The sequence below is a fragment of the Protopterus annectens genome, chromosome 1.part0 (genome assembly GCF_019279795.1).
Source record: "Protopterus annectens isolate FY-2018-M chromosome 1.part0, PAN1.0, whole genome shotgun sequence".
Lineage (NCBI taxonomy): Eukaryota > Metazoa > Chordata > Ceratodontiformes > Protopteridae > Protopterus > Protopterus annectens.
Genome location: NC_056725.1, coordinates 637,911,860 through 637,933,173, shown reverse-complemented (window position 1 = coordinate 637,933,173; position 21,314 = coordinate 637,911,860). Strand labels below are relative to the sequence as shown.

The following is a 21,314-nucleotide window of genomic DNA, read 5'->3' as shown; positions in this document are numbered from 1 at the left end:
CATAGACGATTGCAAGTTGGGAGCCATAATTAACTCCACAAGTGATGTTGACATCTTACAGAAAGGCCTCAATGAGACCAATGACTGGTGTCAGAACCATGGCCTTAAGCTCAATGCCAAAAAATGTGTAGTCATCCCCTTTGGGAAAAACTCGGTTCCCATGAATTACCACATCGATGGTAGTCCACTGAACACAGAAGGCGTCATAAAAGATCTGAGAACAAACGTTGACAGCACCCTCTCTTTTGACCACCACATTGCCACTGTGGTTAGAAAGTCCTTCTATATGGCACATCTCATTACTAAGGGCTTTGCATCCCGGGAAAAAGAGGTCATTTTCTCCATCTACTCTTCCCTCATTAGGCCAGTCGAGTACAATGCTCCACTTGGCATGTATCTAACTGGAGAGGCCGCAAAAATACCTCACAAAGAGGATCTTAGGCCTTAAACACTTGTCCTATATGGACAGACTCAAAAAACTATTCTCTGTCTCATATCGCCTACTTAGAGGCGATCTCTGCTTGACTTACAAAGCCATGTTTGACCCAGCTCTGCTACATCTAAAGAAATCCCAATCCATCCGCACTACACACTACAGAGACCTCTACCTCATTACCACAATCAACAGAACAAGCTGGAGGGACAGGTTCCTAACCCAGAGACTGCCCATGCTATGGAACAGACTTCCCATACATGTCAAGAGGAGCACCTCACTGGCCCTCTTCAAGAGAAATCTTGATGAGTGGATGGGAAACAGCAAATTCACCCCGAGGATCACTCCAGTGGCTCTACTTGACAGAGGCACTGGGAACTAAGGTCAGGTGGCACGATGCCAGGGTAATCATATGGGCTAGGCTTGTAAAGGCTCCTGGGCCATTAGCCTAGTACACACCTATGAACCTAATAAAAAGCAAAAGACAAAAAACTTAGCCACGGCAAAGAAGAGCACATCCAACCTTGAAAAGCAGCAAACGAGATCTGGGGAGTTGCACCACTGCATCATAGGATACCTACCTTGTCATGAGCCAAGTTTGAGACTTTCAGCTGTGTATTCGGCTGAGTCGGAGCCGAAGATCAGCACCGAACCCATCCAAGTAAGAATGAAGGTGAAATAGGACAACATAACATCAGATTTTACTCTCACAGTAAATGCACTAATAGATAAAAGAACAGCATTGTTAAATTACAAAAGTGTGTCAAGTTAGGACTGATTGCTCTAAGATACAGGCATGTAAACAAAATAAAAGGGAAGGCCTCGCAGATTATTTGAGTCATCTTAAATCAGTTTTTGCTAGACATTCAGAAATACAAGTCCCATAAGAACAAGCTAAACCAGCTACTCCAGCTGCTTTTGTGCAGGGTTTGCAAGTCCCTATACAAAACCAAATAAAGCAAGTGCTTCTAGACTGACAGGAAAAGGACTGGAGTCCTTATTAAGTGCTGCAAATCACCGTATTGACTATGTCAGGGTAATAAAACAAAAACAAATCTTGATCCTTTGTTGCTAATAAATCAAAAGGGACCCTATGTTAAGGTAAAAATAAATAAAAAAAAAATTCCTTTCCTGTTGGACACTGGAGCCACTAGATCTGTATTAAAAGTTACTTGAGACAGTTAAATACCAGTATCAAAACATAAAGTAAAGGTAGTTGGCGTGACAAATGCTACTGTTACGCATCCTGTTTCAGAACCTATTCCCATTTCTTTTGGTCCGACTGAAGAAAGGCTTTCTTTCCTTTTGAATACTGCTGCACCAAGTAAATCTGCTAGGAAGAGACCAGTTATGCAAAATGGGTTTTACTATTTACTGTACACCAGAAGGGGTGTATCTGGACATTCCTACAAAATCAGATGGGGAACTATTAGCAGTCTTAGCAGAAGCTGAGGAACAGCCTCTTAAAGGCATACCATACAACTGAAAAACTACTGTAGCAGGTACCTGCTAACTTATGGGCGAAACTTGTTAATGAAGTAGGTATATTAAAATCTGCAGAACTAGTAAAAATAAAATTGAATCCATCAAAACCTCTATCTAGAGTATCCACTGAAACTAAAAGCAGAGCAGGGAATTAAATCCATAATTCAGTCCTTGATACAACAAGGAATAACGCTGCCAGCTAAAAGTCCTTGTAATACTCCTATCCTCCCTGTGAAAAAAAGGTTTGTGAAAGATTTGAGGGCTGTGAACAGTGCAGTACTAGCAACTTTTCCTGGGGTTCCAAATCCAGCAAAGATACTTAGTTGCATACCACCTACAGCAAAATATTTTTCTGTTATAGATCTCTGTTCAGCATTCTTTTCTATACCTATCCATGCTCATCAGGGACAGCAGTATACATGGCCATGGTTACCACAAAGATACACTGAACATCCATCATTATTTTCTCAAATTCTAAAAAAGGATTTAGAAAATGTGACATTTTCAGGTAGGCCGGTGTTTGTACAATATGTAGATGATTTACTTATAGCATTTGACTCTTTTCAGCAGTGTCAGCAAGATACCCTACATCTTCTGACTATTCATGCAGGAAAAGGACACAAGGTACCGAGAAAAAAATTGCAGCTATGGTCACCTCAGGTATGTAATCTTGGTCATTTGATATCTCAGGGTAGTAGACAGGTGTTACCATCTCGTACTGAGGCAGCAGCTAAGGCACCAGGTCCAACTACTCAGCGTCAGCTTAGATCTTTCTTAGGTATGACAAGGTACTGTAGACAGTGGATTTCTAACTATGTAGAAATTGCTAAACTTTTGACAAATCTTTTAAAACAGGATACACCAGAGACCCTCCCTTGGGATACTGAAAAGGAAAATTCATTTCAGATTTTAAAGCAAGCTTTAGTTACTCCCCCAGCTTTAGGGTTACCAGATTATGAAAAGACCGTCATTTTATTTTGTCAGGAAAGAAATGTATTTGCTCAGGAAGTGCTTGCACAAAAACACAGGGGCAACTATTTTCCAGTAGCTTATTATAGTACAGCACCTGATTCTGTTGCAAAGGGATTCTCACCTTGCCTAAGGGCAGTCGCTGCTGCTGCTGCTATTCTAGTCAATCTAGCACAATCACTGGTGCTTGGGCATGATCTTAAGAGTAGCTGTCCGTCATTCTGTATCATCTCTCTTACTTAAAATCAATCTCAGCCCCTCTTGACTGCACGTCTAACTAAATATGAATGTTCACTTCCTTCTGATCAATCTGTTTTTCTAATACGCTGTTCTGTTCAAAATCCTGCATCTTTGTTATCTACTTCTGAGGATGGTAAAGAGCATGATTGTGTGTGTGTAAGACTAAATTACCTGCTTTCTTCTATGAAGGACTTAAAGAATACTCCTATGCACAATGTCAAATTAAATCTATTTGTGGCTGGTGCCTCTGAAAGAGATCAAAATGAAGACTTGGGTGCAAGAACAGTATTTTGCTTTAACAAAAAAATAGTCTCTTGTGTTGTTAAAAAAATATACTGATTATTAGTACATAAGTGGCGTTCCCATCAAAAGGGCATAGATACTAAATAAAAAAATAATAATATGGGAGATCAAGCTGCCAAGCAAGTTGTAGAATGACTGTGTAAAATTATACGTGATTTTAATGCAAGAATCTAACAGTAGTGATGTGTTTAATTTTAAAATGTATCAGTTTTCCAAGCTGAAGCATCACAGAGAGAAGTTCAGAGATGGCTCAGGGATGGATGCAGCAAATCCATTAATGGCTTATGGCGACATCCAGACGTCCAACTGGTGGCACCTGCTTCTTTGCTGCCTTACCTGGTAAGGGCATATCGTTTACCAGCCCATGCAGGTAAGACAGCCTTGCTTAATCAAATTACCCAAAGATGGCATGCCACTCATGTCTCCTCTTTGATACTTCAGTATGTTAATAATAGTGCAATATACTTAGAGCGTAATATTAGCAAAAATGCAAACATTAGGCCTGCATGCTTACCACCGCCTTGGGGACCTTTTGTTAATGTACAACTGGACTTTGTCCAGATGACAAAAGTATATAATTTACAATATATACTGGTGGTGGTGTGTATGTTTTCTGCATGGGTGAAAGCTTCCTCATGTCATCAAGCTGATGCCACCACTGTTGTGAAAAAGCTTATGTATGATTTTATTCCTAGGTTTGGTGTACCCTGTATTATTAACAGTGACCACAGAACTCATTTTAACCATTCCCTGATGAAGGAACTATGCAAAATTTTTAACACCAGGTTGAGTCTTCACTGTCCAAACCGTCCACAATCATCTAGATTAGTAGAGAGGGTTAATAGGACCCTTAAAAATAAAATGTGGAATATTTGTGCTGAAACAAACCTTAAATGTCCAGAGGCACTTCCCTTAGCATTAAAAAGTACATTAAATACTACAAGGAAATGGAGTGCCTTTGAGATATTAATGAGGAGTCTCATGGCCCTTCCAGCTGCTCCCCCTGTGTCAAATAAAGAACTCTAACAGACGATGTTATATTGACTTACTGTAAAAGCCTTATCAATTTATTGAATCAGTATCATAAAACTGTAACAAAAGCTCTTCTTCAACCTCCTGTCAGCAACTGCAGCTGGGTGACTGGGTTTATGTTAAAACTTTCCAAAGAAAAAAATATTTTTGAGTTCAAGGAAGACTTGTTCTGTGAAAGCTCCAGATGAATCACCTTTGTCAGTGAAAAAAAATGGAAGCACAAGAGATGAATCATCTGCCCCAGTGAAAGACTAAGGGGAAAAATCAAATCAAACAGCAATCCATGATGACAACAGGTACTTTTGTTCTATTTTTGTTGCTGTTTCCTTTTATAATCTGGTTGAGAGAAAATAGTTTCCTGTTGGTTCTTCAACAATATGCTGTGAAGTGAAATGTAACAAACTGTTGGGTGTGTTCACAAATCTGTTGTAATTCTAAGGTGAATATTCCCATGATTCAAATTCCTGCATCACAGGTGACATTTAAAAAGGATCTTAGTAGCACTAATCTAACTTGGTGTAATGTGGCTAATTTTTTTCAAAGGTTGTGTCTCTTCAGCTTGCAACCACAAATCATGGAGACACATGTTATGCCAGAAATGGGACTGTACCAGTGGGAACCAGCAAATGTAACAACACTAGACATGAAAGTGTGTTAAACTCTTTACACCTAAAATGCTATGACTGGGGACGTGGCATGGGCATGATAAAAAATTGTTACTACATTTGCAGTAATCGTGCCTATCCCTGGTTGCCCACAAACTGGTCAGAATGTTGCTTTGTGGGTTATATTACTCCTGCTATGCAGTATTTTGGAGACCCTCAAGCAGGTAAACTACAAAATAAGCAAGCAATCCACTGGGCAGAGCAAGTATTTTTCAGTCTTTGCTCCTGTGTATGGTGTGCAAAGGACAATGCTCGAAATTACCATGCTTGCTCAAATTCTTCAGGAGGTAGCTAACCATACTTCACATCAGGATGGCAAATTGAAAAATGACTGAAATGTGAACTGTGGTATCACAAAATTGATTGGCACTCAATATAATGCTTGCTGCAAAAGAGGGGTTATGTGCCCTCATAAAAAGTCGTTCTTATATTAGTGACTATCATGATAAAAAAGAAAAGCTGGTCAATTTCATGGCACAGAGGACCAAGGACCTGGACAACACATCTAAATAATGGACACTTTTCGGATGGTTCAGCAGTGTATTTGGTAACCTGGAAACTAGTATATTACAAGATATCATCACAATAACTGGTATTATTCTTTTAATTGTTTCTGTTCTAAAGGCTGTAATTATAAAATGCTTAATCTGAAGTGTAGGTGAAATGCCACATATAAAAATATCTGACAATGAACTTAAGGTAAATGAAAATTAAATCACTTAAATGATGAATACTATGATGCTAAATTATATTTTATCAAGTTAAAAAGAATCAAAATTTAACTGTGTTGTATGACACTGATGGTGTCAAATGGGGTATATCTGTTACGCAAAAAAATGTACTATCTCATGAATATTCTTCAAAAAATGCATATTAACTTGAAGTTTTTTCACAAATGAGTCAAATAAAATGTTTATGTTGAAAATATACTGTAAAATAGATGCATGATTATACAAAATACAGTTTCACATGAAATGCCCTACAACTGCATTCTCTTCTCATATCACATTATAGTGTACTGACAGAAAATTGAAGGCAAAGTAAGTGCTGAAGGAGTTAAAGGATGTTACTATGTTTAAAGGAGTCTGGTTTTAAAATGTAATCGAGGGAGAAAAGAAAGCAATGTGCCAAGAATCTTTTGTAAGTTCTGGACTTCTCAGGCTGGGAAATGAATCAGTGCAAAAATGTTTGTACGACAGTGGTGCTGAATGATACAAAGTCAAAAGACAGATTGTTAGGCCAGGTGGTCTGTGTTTTAAAAAGACACATTTGTCAAGTGTGCAAGTGAAGTTGTAAGTGAGAAGCATGAGGGCACAAATTATTTTAAAACTGTATTATTTAAGTTTTGTAACGTCAGAGTTCTGCATGCATGATAGGGTTGCCACCTTTCGCCATGGCTAAAACCGGAGTAAAGCCACACACCCCGTGTTACCAGTAACCCTGCCCATCCCACTCCCTCTCCCGCCTACATTCCGCCCATTTTGTGATGTCATGATGACATAACTCCGTTCCTGCTGCCTGCTTTCGGCTGATTTACTATGCTTTTCTGTAAAAAAAGGCATAGTAAATCAGCCGATTTACGAACTCTGATAGTCTGTTTCCTTTTTGAAACAGAATACCGTAGTTTGTACAGTGTTTTCCGGACTACTAGAGAATCAGTTTGATTTCCAGATAGTCCGGAAAAAAAAACGGAGGGGTGGCAACCCTAATGCATGAAACTGATAAAAAAGTATAACATTTGTGTCATAATGCTGTGTTTTGAGACTGATTTGGAAATTTTGTGAAAGCGGTCTCCCAGCGCTGACTGGAATAAACAGTACTCTGCACATCCTGAAGCGTTATTCTTGACTCAAGATGAAAAGGTAAATTGCTTTGTTACTTATTTATCTTCTCGTTGTTATTTCCTTATCTTAGTTGTGCACTTTAACAACTGCCTACTGATTTTGTGATCCCACCAGGGTGACTTTTTTTTTAATTTAGTTCTGTACTTCTTCCTGGTGGGTACAGCTGCCTCGCTCTATGCAGCTATTAACATGCTTGTATTGGGTTTCTGTGAACAGTTTTGCATAGAAAACAGTATTCTCAGGGTTTAAGGGGGCTTGAAATTTTGGCAGATTATCACTTAACAGCAGAAGCTTAGCCTTACAGTAGTTCCTGAATATTCTAGGGTTAACTGGGAGTCCAGGTTTTATTTTAACTTCAAAGGAGACCATTTTGTGGTCTGACCTTACCATATCAGACATTACACTAGGGGTGTGCAGCACTCTCCCATATTAGTGAGGACCAGATCCACTATGGTTCCACTCCTGGTTGGTATATTAACAGTCTGGTCCAAGGAGTTTGTGTTTTCAAAATCCAGGAATCTCTGTGCCTGTACGTTTGGTGTCAGATAGGATTCCCAGTTAATAGTGAAGTAATTAAAACTGCCCATGAGTATGGTATTGGGTCAGATGGTGTTTTCAATAAGTTTAAACACATTGTATGGGTTTCCTGGGTCATACAGGGGAACCTATACATTGCAAGGAAGTGGTATTGGATTTTCCCTATGGTGACCTGAGCATGGAGTAGCTGAAGTGCATTGTCGTGTTTGACCAGCCTTGTGGTACATTTATTTTTGATGTAAATCAAGATACCTTCACTTTTAGTCCCTGTCTGTGTAGTAGCTGGTCTAAATATGTGGAAGGCATTATAACCTTGCACTGTTGGTGTGCTCTCCACAGTTTTAAACCATGTCTCAGTGACCACACAGATGTCAGCATTCTCTAGGATGAAGAGAGCATTCAGGGAGTGGAGTTTTTCTGTGTAGATTCCTAGCACTGAACAGTAATACCTTTATATTTTCTTGGATTTGATTTACTATGTTGGAAGCACTTTCAGTTTAGCATTGCCTAAAAAGGCACTATGGGGGAAGACAAAGTTTTAGCTAATATTTGAAAGCCTAGGTATTAGATATTCCCAGGATCAGAAGTCACTGGAATACCTGGCCCAGAAGACTTAGTAGGAAATGCTCGGTGGAGCAGTGAAGAGTCAATCATCAAGTTACAGGAAGACTTGGGGCTCCAACAGGCGCAGGTACGCTGCTACCACTGCCATGATCTTGGCGAACACCCTGGGGGCTGCGATGAGGCCAAATGTCAGTTCCCAGAATTGGTAGTGATTGGCTCCCAGCTGGAAGCAGAGAAATCTTCTGGATTCCTTTGTTACTCTTAAGTGGTAATAGGTATTCTGATGATCTATGTAACACATCCAGTTGTCCTTCCTCAATAGAGGTAAAATGGATTGTACTGTGACCATCTGGAATGCTTTCTGTTTCACAAACTGGTTTAGGTGACTGAGATCCAGAATGGATTGGAGGTCCTTAGTTTTCTTCGGTACTAAAAAGAACCTGGAATAGACTCCAGATTCTAAGTGATTATGAGGGACTGGTTGGATGACTTTTTTTTCTAGAGCTTTAAAATTTCTAGTGCTACTAAGTCCCACTGACTTTATGGAACATCTGGGACTTTCTTATTTTTCCTGAAGTGGGAGAGGAAAGGAAATTAAATAACCTCTGGATATTATTTTTAGCACCCAGAAAACTTTAAGTTATTATGTGTCAAGCTTGAGTGTGCAGAGATAATCACCCCCCCCCCCAACTGCCTCTAGAGTGCAGCAGTCAGGCAACTGTTCAGGAGCAATGAAAGGCTTTCTAGGGAAATGGACCATGAAAGCCTTGGTTACTTGGTCTGCCTCTTGGGCATTTTGCATTAAAACTGCCCTCCCCCTCTGCCATGGGGAGACCTGTCACCTTGGGAGTCATGGAAAGTATTCTGTGATTTGTCGAACCACATCTTCTTCCCCAACCTCTGCTTCCTAGAGAAAGTATTTTGTGGGGTGCAGAGGTGAACTCCCACTGCAGAGAGAGAGTCTTACTATCATGTTGGCTCCTGGTGAATGCATCTTTGACATTTGGTCCAAACATGGTGGAACCATCATAAAAAGCATTAACAAAGGACGAAGTCACAAAGCTGCATCCAGGCATAGTGAAGCATGGTAATATCAGTTCAGGAAACCACCAAGCAGTTTTCTAAACAGTAGTATTTTATTCGGATAAAATCTCTCTTCGCGCTTCAGCTAAAAAGCCTTTTCAGAGAGAAAAAAAACACAAATAACACATATCCTTTATATGCAAAACAATTTCCCCTAATTATTAAATATTCAATATTGGAAGGGGAAGTAGCCTTAAAGGGCCCTTCCCTTGTGGAAGGTGTTCATGTTGCAATTTTGTGGTTAGGCTACTCGCAAATATTAATGGAAAAAATATGAGAGAAAAAATGTTTTTAGATGTGATACTGAGGGGTTGTCTATGTACTTAGATGCCCATGTAATAAACATTATGTCGGTGAAAGTAAAAGGGCATTTAAAGTTAGAATTCTAGAACATATATTAGGGACATAAATAATATAGAGAGCCCAGTTGCTGCAAATTTTAAAGAATATCATGGTAGTAATGTAGAAGGACTTCAAGTCTGTATATTAGAACAGGTTAAGGTGGATAGGTTCAATACTTCTCTTTTGAAACAAACTATCGCAAAAAGAATCATTTTTATATAAGTATGAAACTTTAGTTCCTAAGGGACTTAATGCAGAATATAACTGGAGGGTTTTAACTGGGTAAATGTTTTGTAATGATACAATTACTTTAGTTATTTTATTAAATATTTAAGAGAAATTGTTTGCATACAAAGGATGTGTGTTATTTGTGTTTTTTATACTATGAAAAGGCTTTTTAGCTGAAGAGCTAAGAGAAATTTTATCCGGATAAAATACTACTGTTTAGAAAACTGCTTGGTGGACTCCTGGTCATGTGTGATCTAAGTTGTTGCTGCATCTACTATTTGGTTCTGTTGTGGTTTCTAAACATGGCAATGTATGTGCCTGCTGCTCTGGCCATACCATCAGCTGCATTAGACTGTAAATGCATGGCCACATTTGAGGAGGACTGCAGGGTGGAAAGCTGGGAATCCACTGTTTTCTGAACATCCGCAGACAGTATCCCCGAGAAGAAACTGGTGATCTCTTTAGCCAAGTCTCTCTGGAATCTTGTTAAATGAGCCAGATAGTGCAGCAATCTAAGGGCAAAAGTCACTGATGCATAGGTACACTTCCCAAGCCTGTCCATCACCCTATATTCTTTACTAGAAGGATGAACAGAGGAGTTTTGTTCTGTTAGCTCCTCCTTAGTGGCTGCTGCCACCTCCATAGCATCTGCTGGTGGACCCTTATTCCAGTGCTTCCTGTCCGCATGCAGACGTAAGATTCAATTGGCTTTTTTAGGGATGGGCTCAACCATATCAGGATCCTTCCATGCCAGTTAAGCCATAAGGTCAACAAGTGGTTCAACAGGAGGTATCACCCAGGATGATGTTGGTCCAAAACCAAAAGCTTCCAAGAACATTGACTTTTACAGAGAAGGGTCTTTGGACAACCAACCCTCTCTCTGCTTCATTAATTCAAGAATATCACCAAATGTGAATTCTTCCAAGCGGTAGCGAGGGGAACTCTCCCATTCCTCTAAGTCAGTATCTTCGGTGAAAGACTCTGGGGAAGAGTCTAGGTGCTTCCGTTTGCATGTCTGTTTTCTGGTGGTACCTTCTGGGGGAACAGTACTGGGCAGGAAACTGACAAAGCAGACTTCCTAGGAAGCCCTTGGTACTGGTTGTCCCTGTCCAACAGGATGAAAAGGAGAAGAAAGACTGAAGTTGGAGTTTGGGTGGAGCCAAACTGGTTGAAGCTTCCTTGTCTTTGGTATTTGCCAAAACCCTTTCTAAGACCTCAAAGGCCGAAGCTTCCACTGGCACCAAGAATTCCATGCAATCCAAAGAAGTGAAGAATCTTTTGCCACTGCAGATACTCAGCCCTGAAGCTGATCTTGGATCCAAACTATACAAGGCCGAAACTCCAAGAGGAAGAGATGGCTCTGAGAATCTCACATCAATTCACTCTCCACAGAAACTGGTGCCGAAGCTTAGTGTCTGAGTCTCATATTGATTTGAAGGCATTAGAGTTGGGAGAGAGAGAGAGAGAGAGAGAGAAAGAGACAGGGGAGCAGTTAGCATCAAAGTCATAAGTAGTTCTGGTGCCAACAAAAGTGCTCCAATTCCAGTCAGACCTAATAACACTATACCCAAGCAACAAGTCAGTATGGATTCCGACAAGGGAGGGATAAGTTGGCCAGAACTCTGTACCTTCCCAGGGGACAGTACTAGGATAACCCCAAGATGAATCCGCATCCTAAAAATCTTCCTCATCATCCTACTGACCTCTAGTTCCATGAGGCTTCTTGATGACCGAGTGGATGATGCCACTGAAGGCAGTCGAGTGCACCTCTTTTCTTGCAAGATCGGTGACTGTAGCCTGGAAATCACCGGTCCCGGTGAGTAACTGATGCGTGGAGAAGGAGACTGGACCCAGGGGGTCATCGGATCTGACACCTGAAGTACCTTAGAGTAGGGATGGAATGAGGTCATCAGTTCTGGGGAAAGTTTTAGATGGAGACTTGCTCATTTCCTTCTCTCTCTTGTCTTTACCTTCTTTTTCTTTTCCTCATTCTTTTTATTGCCCCTTTGATTTAGATCTATCTCTGTTTGAAAGGGAAGCCAAAGAAGATGAAATGAAGGGGTAGCCTCTGTCTGTGCCAGAAGGAGCCTCTTCAAGACAAGTTTGTCCCTTCTGGTCAGAAGTTCCCTAGTGCTGAATGTTGTACAAGACTAGCAATCCACACTGAGGTGTGTGGCACCTAGACAGTTAACACATTTAGGGTGTGGGTCTTGGGGTAGAAGTTTCTATCCACACCCCAAGCAATTTTAAAGCCAACAGATTCTGACATGAAAAAACCTGAGGCAACAGTCAAGCACAAAGGCAAGATAACAATATCTGTCACACTATGCACTAAATATATAAAGGAAATCCTAAACATATGTAAATATATCTAAGCACTTTTTTAATATAACAGGAATGAAAGAAGGTCTAAGGCCTTAGCTAAAGGAATAAGCCTAACTACCATAACTACACTAACAATATTAACTATCTTATCTAACTAGTGAGAATGTTTAATTACAGTAAGAAAAGGTATCAATGTGAGAGAAAACTCTCACAGAAACAGAGGAGTAGCAGAAAAAAAAATGTACAACCCACTGCTGGACAGCTCTTGCTCATGCCCATATCATTTGAGCAGCAAACGAGATCTGGGCATCTGAGGAACAGTCTAGAGAATTATGGGTAGGGTAAGAGTCAGACCTCTGGATCCGATGAAACTTCAAAGTTTGCACAGAGATAGGATCCAGCTGGATCTGACACCCCATACATTTGAAACAGATGAAAATAGGCAACATTGGATTGAGGAATTTTCCACTCCTGCTCACAATCCTTCAAAATATTTTGATCATAAAGTACTTAAAAGCACTTGCATAGGTAAGATCAACACAAAAACTGAAGACTGTTACTCCAAACAGCCATCATCTTACTGTCCTGATCCATTACTAGCCTCTTGATACACCTCATCAGTGACCACATTTTCTGTCTTGTTCTGCTTCAGAAGATTCATGCTAGATGCATGCCAGAAAGCTGTGTGTGTGTGTGTGTGTGTGTGTGTGTGTGTGTGTGTGTGTGTGTGTGTGTGTGTGTGTCCGTAAATGTGTATGTGGTTTCAATACAGCCAATCAACATGTATTCAGTCAGTTTCTAACTGAATGAACACAAATGGTCATAATTACTTTTTATCATGGATTGGAAAGCTAGACTCTTAGGCACAGAGGGAATTACTGCTTGTGCAAAATCATCGTATGCTTTAATAGGGAGTATGTCTTTTCCCCACTGTTGTGTGGACCTGTAACTAGTGGTGTTCCACAGGGATCAGTCCTGGAACTTCTACTGTTTGGAAACTATTTCTCCAAAGTACAAGCAAAAACTAAAGATCTGTGGTTGACAAAGTTTGCTGATGACTGCAAACTGGGAGCCGTCACAGAATCTCCAAATGATGACAACAATCTACAAGAGGGTCTTTTACAAACAAATGATTGGTGCCAAAGTCATGGTCTTAAACTCAATGCAAAAAAATGTATTATCATCCCTTTTGCTAAGGGTGAAGTTCCTGCAAACTACCGCATCAATAGCAACACCTTAATTACACACTCAGTGGTGAGAGACATGGGCACACAGGTTGACAGCAACCTTATCTTTGGCCACCATGTCTCCACAATGGTAAGAAGGGCATTCTATATTGCTCATCTCATAAGTAAGGGCACTGCCTCCAGAAGAAAAGAAGTTATAACCTCCCTGTACTCTTCCCTCATCAGGCCAATAATTCAGTACAACACCCCTTTGTGTATGTACCTTTCCAAGTACCTGCAGCAATAGGAGAGACCACAAAGGTTCTTCACAAGGAAAATTCAAGGTCTTCAGCATCTGTCCTATGTGGATAATCTGAAATCACTGTCACTTTATTCTATTTCATACAGACCACTCAGAGGTGACCTCTGCCTTGCATATAAGGCAATCTGACCCTGCTTAATTGGAAATGCTGCACATTTTCAAGTCAAACAGCTCACAGGTTACTCGCTCTAAAGACCTTAACTTGGTATGTGACATTAACAGAACCTGCTGGAGGGACAGATTTGTCTCCCAGGGGTTACCATACCTTTGGAACAGACTCCCACTTCATGTCAAACAGAGCACCTCAATGGCCCTCGTCAAACGCAATCTGGACGATTGGATGGGTAGCCATAAATTCACCATGGGGGTTCCACCTTTGTCCCTCTTGGACAAGGGCAACATGTACTGATTCCGGAAATAAGGGTACAACTTGGCTAGGATTGTAAGGGCCCTAGGGTCATTAGCCTAGTAACTTCCTATGATCCTATTATCCTATATATTACTAAGATCGGGGGATTATGTCTTCACTCACTTATGCCACTGATGGTAGGTTTTGGGAGAAATAAATTCTAAGCAACTGTGATAAAGCAATGTTTTTGTGAATAATCACATTTCAGTCATTCATAGGGTAGACTGTATAATGAGATGTACAAACCTGATTCCTTATGGCATACTATGTTTGAAGTAATCTTTTTAAATGTCCGATACCCACTGCCCTCTATGTATAGTCCATCAGACAGTGCAGCAAGAAAAACAGTAAGCTTTCAGACAAGAAAATGTTTTTATTGGCCCATGACTGGGAAGGTGGACTGGTCACTGATTACAATGTCAACAATATAATACATGACACTTTTGAGAATACTACTTCATCCATTTCTTGAAGTAATATCCATCTTTCATAATGTTCATCCATCTATGAATTTGTTGTTTTGTGTTTAGCGAAGCTTGGATAGTATTTCCCGAATAAGTTATTAGATGACAGCAAGTATATTTATTTTAGCTTTAAAAAAAATTAAACCAAATATTTTTACAACTATTATTATTAGACATGTACTCACCTTCACCATTTCTAACCTCTTCTCCACATAGGCATTTAACTTTGGATTTATTATATATATGTTGACAGAAAGCTTCTGATTGTTCAAAAAACTTTGCATTCAAAGAAGTATTCTCAAGCATGCTGCAATTTGCAATCAGTTCCGATGTTGTAGGTTGCACAAAGACAAAGCAGTTTCGATTTGGAAAAGATTCCATGATGAATGTTTTTGCTGTTTTCTCATTTTCAGTATCATCATCATCATCATCATCTGTAAAAAGCAGATATTAAACTATCTTTGTTCTGAAATAACAACAGTTGCGGTCTGTTATACATATTCTGTCTAGTTAAAACAGCAGAAAATAGCACTACAAAAAGACTGGCAAAAAATGAAAACACTACCCAAGTTTAAACATTGCTACTGCGCCACATTAGTTTATATGATGTTATTTAACACAAATAATGAAAGATATATTCATTAACATTCTCACAGTAATCTCAGCTTGAGTTTTTTACAAGTGAATGACTATGACAGTATCAACAATGTATGACAGCAATAAAGTGGTGTATTAAAATTCAAATAAATTAAAAAATTCTGTGCATTAAAACAATTAGCAGGATTAAATCCAGACTAATGCAAAGATCATATATTGCAATCCTGTTAAGATTTTAGTAAAAGGTATTGCACTTTTCATACTGCCTGTGAAAGTCTGGAAAAATGAAATTTATTTACAATTGTACAATAACAGCTTATTGCCATTCAAAAATATGCGCGCTGACTAGACAGCTCAACCATTGTGTCAAATGTAAATTGAGCATTCACCAATAGAGAAAAGTCCGGCTGCTGAAGTCCTGTTGAGTGGCCAGTCTTTTCTATTGGCACATGCTTACAGGACACAGCAAAATAAAAGAAAAAAACAGTGTGGTCTACAAAACTAAACAAATATAAATGCACTTGATTTTCCTTGCATTTCTGTGTTGTCTCTCCTAAAATCCTGGCAGTCCCATACCTCTCAGCTGTTCAGATTTTTGCCTAATTTTTTTTTGTCTGTTCCTCATAAAAACTGTATTTTTCTGGCAAGTCACTGGGGATTAAGTCATTAAATAACAACAGACATTTCAGGTCCGGGCATTATATCCTTCTAAAAATGCAAACTACCACAAAACCTCTTACTCCAGCAACTTTCTAAATTTAGAAGAACAATACTTAAAATCGGTCCCTATTTTTGAAACTCTTTCCCCGCATTATGTTGGGCTTTGACCAGATTTCTTGCAATAAAAGGTTATAATGGCAGAGAAAAAGAGGCAACACAGATATTCTTTTCTCCAATGTTTCTCCTCAACAGCACTGATGTACTGTGAAAGCGTGTGAATGTAAGCCCCATACGCATGCACAGTACATCAGTAAACCAGGAAGAACAGAGGAACACTACATGGCCATTATACAAAGACAATATTTAAGACAGGTAAGCAATTTCTTTCTTAAATAATGTTATTATATAATAGCAATAACCCACAACTGGGTGTGGGAATCAGGATTTATCTGCAGTTGGCTCCATTTCATCATTCGCACTGCACCATTGTGAGATCATGCCACCCGTGGGTAAATCCCATGACACTCACACCAATTCTTGGGTTATTGTTAAGTAATGTTGCAGCTGTAAGAGTGGGCGTGTCCTATGTAACTCAAAAGACTAAGACTGAAAGTGTTAGGGCGGATTAGCAATCCGCACTTTCCCAGGCTGCTGAGGATCACCCCATCCACTCATGTGCAACCCTGCTTTCTCTCTCCACAATGAAGTTAGACAATTTCTAGTAAAAGGTAAATACATATACATAAATAAGACACAAACATTCTTGGTCAAGGCAGGGAAAGATGAGGGGGCATCATTACAGTGGATGGACCCCTTCCTATAGATCTAACACTATGATAAGTAGATAACTCTCATATCTGATAGGAACACATCCATTCTCTGTAACTCGAGTCCCAACTAAATGGTCCATTAGAAGATCATGGCCTTAATAACAGTAGCCCCAAAAGCAGATATGAATCCTGCAACAATTTCCAGTTTAAAATGTTTTGCAATGGTATTTAGTGAAGACATGTAACCTCTGCACGGCTATCTTAAAGAACTACATTTTTATTGAAGGCTACTGAAGTTGACACAGATTTTGTACAGCAAAGATTAACAAAGTCAGGTAATAACTTGCTATGTTTGAAATTACATCTGGCAAGGGGGAAGTTAGATACCTTTTGCCCCAAGGACGTAGAAGAAAATAAAAAAAAAAAGAAAAAAGAAAACAAAAAAGGTAGCTGTTATTCCATACAGGCATGGTTTTGCCCATTAAGAGAAAGTTAGAGAACTTTTGCCCCAAGGACTAAGGAAAAAAAAAAAAACAAGTGGATATTTTGTTCATATATTATCTCAGATGCTGAAGTGCATGAGTACTTCCTATAGTTACAGTGATCCAGAAAAAAATATATACTGGTTGAAATTTGATTTAGTTGCAACTTCAGTCATAAATGAAGGACTTGTTCTAAGAGCAATTCTGTATTTTTGAAGGTCCAGATAAGCAGGTTCAGCAGAAAGAGCATGATGTTCTGAAACATTTGTGGATGAAGTATTAACCACTAAAATAATTTTCCAAGTAACATACTTTAAATATACAGTAGCTACAAGTTTCAAAGGATGCCAGTGTCAATTTTTTGAGAATTAAGCATACGTTCCAGGGAGATACTAAATAATGTAAAGGATGCCACAACAATAGAATCCCTTTAAAAAGACTGCAAACTTTCATGTCCACTAAATGTAGCAGCCAGATGAAATTTAACTGAAAAATAATTGAAACCAATATAAAAAAACTTTCTAGACTGCAATTACTGTGGGAGCTGTTAGTGAAAAGGGATTAATTTCTTTATATGTAGCACACATTAAGAAGTATATCCATTTGTCCCTATAAGTCCTCCTTATGCTGAGCTTTTGGGAAGAGGTCAGTACATTGGTCACTTCACCTGATAAGGCAGAGTTACTGGCAACTGCTGAAAGTGGAAAAGCCAACCAATAAGCCAGAGATAGAATAAATATCGGGGTGCAATATGCTCAGTGTTTGGGAAAGCAGTTTCTTTGTGGGCTTGAAGAAAAGGAGCTTTTCCAAAAGATGAGGCAGAAGCAGTGTGAACCAGATTTTATAGGGTCAAAGAGAGCTACGGCAATGGCTTTGGCTTTCAAATGATTGTCTTTCAATATGAATTTTGTCATCACAAGAAATGGAAGGAAGACACAGAGCTGTGCAGGTGGTCATTGTAGTCTAAAGCATCTATGGGGTCTCCACAAAGATGGGCCGAAGAAGAAGAAGTAAAAAAAAAATCTCTGCATTTGGTATCGATCAGGGATGCAAACAGCTCACAGTAAGGTTTCCTTTCTATTCAGAAGATCCTTCGTGTCACCAATGAACTTGAAATACCACTCAGAGGGTAGCAGCAGGTATCTGCTTGGCTTACCCACCAAAGAATTAGATTCCCAAGGAATATGGATGGACTCCAAAAACAGGTTGCTGGACATGGCTCACACATCAGGTAACCCAAAAACACTTTGTTCTGAGGAAAATCAGCGTATTCCACTTAACCACTGTCCTCTTCCCCTGACAAATAAATTCCTCCAGTTCTTTGCTATGGTACACAAAAACTTCTCAATTTGTTAAAAAAATGTGCCCGACCTGTAAATATAAGATTAAAGGGACAAAAAACATTTTCACTGCTTTCTACTATTCGCAGTCATAATTACCCATAATCAAAAGCTTCAAGTATCTTAACTTTTAACTTTTATGTAATCTCTTTCTATCTTTAGATGCCATAACAGGATCCTTTTAAATCCATAATACTTCACTGTATCTTGTCCAGGCAAAAGTGCGTATTGCCGAACCAGTTCTTGCAGGGTCTACGTTATATATTCGAACTTTCAAAACTTCGAATACCATATGTTCGAAAACATATGGTCGAAATTTGAAAGACCGAATATATAATAAAAAAAAAAGAAAGAAAAGAAAAACATACCTTAACGGTATGTTAACGGACCTTAACAGACAAGCCCCCTGCACCCCCCACAGACCCCCCTACTTAAATATACCAACTCCGAGACCGCACTTCAGTGCAAAAAAGAGAAATTCTCCCATTCTGTACCGTACAGCGCCATTACATTCAACCTTCGAACTCTTGAAATGTCGATCATATGGTGTCGACCATATGATGTTCGACATTTCAAGCGTTCGTTGTTCTGACAGGAACCCTTCTTGCAATGGTACACAGTTCACCACTGTAGCTTTTGGTTTGCCTTTATTTAGTTTACACTGCAAAAAGACTCAAAACTGTCTCGAAATGTTCCACAACACTGAAAGTTCTGATACATGATTTACCAAGTCCAAAATATTACTTGTAAATAAAGATAACTTGTCTAGATTTCCACAGCAGTTATACTTTGAATTTGTGAATCCCTTTCTTTCTTTTCTAAATACTTTAAATATAAACCAAATAACAGAAGAAACGTAGACATCTTTGCTTGGTTCTTCTGTTCAACCACAGCTTGTCAGACAGGAATCCTCCCTCCTTCATAATTGCCTCCAACTCTTCATATATATTAACCCCATTATTCTACTGCTGAATGCAAGTACTATCAATTTCCAACTCACAAAATACCAGATAAATCTTTTGAATGCTTTTTTTTTTTATATTTATTTATTTATTTTTTTATTTTTTAATGATTTTTTTATTTATTTATTTTTTTTTTTGAATGATTTCGCTGCCCACCAACAACAGTGGCATTTTCTTATATTCTATTTCCCTCTGGATCAATATTGTTTTAGCAATGTTGTCAAATGTTTGCTCCCTTCCAAATAACCACACTGATCAATATCTAACAGTTTTGGTAACACTTTTATCATGCTCTCAGCTTGAATACAGATATAAACACTTTAGAATCATAGTTTAAAACTGAAATGGGTGTATATGAAGCTTAATCTGAAGAGTCTTTACCTGCTTTTGGTAATATAGCCACCATAGCTTTCTTCCAAGAGGATGCCCCCCCCCCCATTTAAAAAATATTAACCAAAACCTTCTGAGTCTTTGTCACTTTCTTTCTTAACTGCCAGACTTCCACAGGAATACCAACTGTATCTAGAGACTTCCCTGTCAGTTGACTATAAATCACTATTTTATTTCATCTCTTCCTATCTTAGCTATTAATTCTTGACTTTTACCTTTCCCTAACCTGGGCATAAAAAGTCTTCCATATATATTCCCATATCCGGCTTTTTCAGAAAATTTCCAAAATATTTCTAATACCTTTATAGGATCTCTGGTTACTTTTCTTGTCGCAGCCTCCCTAAGTTTGGATATATCCGTTTCTACTTTCTGTTGCCCAACTCATTGTGATAACTGTCTTTCAGCTCTACAGTTGCTATCAAAAATAGCTGCTTAACAGTAAACTTACTAAATTCATGCATGTTATCCAAATGCTCCCTTATTTTCCCATTAGCAGTCTGTGGTTGTTCCTTTTATTGTTTGTGAGGTTTCCATTCTTCTGTAACACTTTAAACTTTATCAGGACTTTTAAATAATTCCAGTTAATTCTTTCCCATTTTTCTTCCTCTGTCACTTTACCATATTTTAAACTCTATTTTAATTCATCATACTTACTAGCTATCCATTCTGATATAATATCGACCTTCCACAGCAATGCCAAAATCATTTCTACTTTTCTTAAAAATACTTTCCTTTAAATACAGTAGGAAAGTGCCAGTACTGTAATTCTTTTTTCTCAGTCTACTTCATTACCTTGAATATTTATCTTACTTTTTACTGTTTATTTATTTTATTTATTTATTAAAGTTTGTTGACGTGGAAAGTCCATTGGGCCAAAGTAGCCCGTTTTTAGTGGAGGCCCGAGGAGAAAAGCTCCAGACAGAAAGACGATATTAAAAAAAACATTCAAAGTACTAAGTACAGCATTTTAAGATATTTACAAGAATAACAAATGAATGTTTAAATTACTACATCATAAATGTAGACAAAAGAATTATTCATGCAATGGCTGTGTTTTGAACAGGATAGGATAGAGAGATGTTGCATGATCTGATACAGATATTGCATTTATCTTACTGCTTTCAATTAAATACATAGGCTCTTGTGAAATATAATTTTTATCCAGCCTAGCCCAATAACCGTATTTTTTGGAATAATATGCAAATTCTAAGTTCCTGCTACTGAACTTAAACATTCCATACCAAATATTCTTGTATTCACCTTCTAAAATCTGCCCTCTTTTGTAATATTTTCCCTTCTAGGTCCCCTGATACATCTACACTACTCCATATCAGATTGCAGTCACCAATATAAATAATGTTACTTCTTGAAAGCTTATTATTTTGCCCAAAATTCTTCTAAGCTCAAAAGTAGTCATTTAGATGGAATATAAATATATGCCTAATGTGAAATCCTCAACCACGGCCAGTAACCCCTTACTAGCACAAATCCTCTCCCCTATCACTATACAGCCCCCCTCACAGTCAGCATTATTGCTCCCCTTTTACCTTAATCCTTGATATTCTGTTGAATATCCACCCTGGATCTTTTTTTGGTAAATCCACATGTTCATTTCTATCCAAATGACTATGTTGCAACACTATTTGCACCTTACACTTCTTAATATAATTCAGTATTCTTTGCTTTTGTTTGCATCTTTAAG

The 21,314-nt window shown here is 38.6% G+C and overlaps 1 protein-coding gene across 1 annotated transcript in view; it reads right to left on the bottom strand.

Moving 5' to 3' along the window:
• LOC122793057 overlaps nucleotides 1–21,314 on the bottom strand; it is a 1,451,532-nt gene that overhangs the window by 1,387,372 nt on the left and 42,846 nt on the right. The window contains exon 3 of the mRNA XM_044060785.1: nucleotides 14,597–14,845. Coding sequence (XP_043916720.1) covers nucleotides 14,597–14,845 — 249 coding nt within the window. The remainder of the gene's footprint in view (nucleotides 1–14,596; nucleotides 14,846–21,314) is intronic.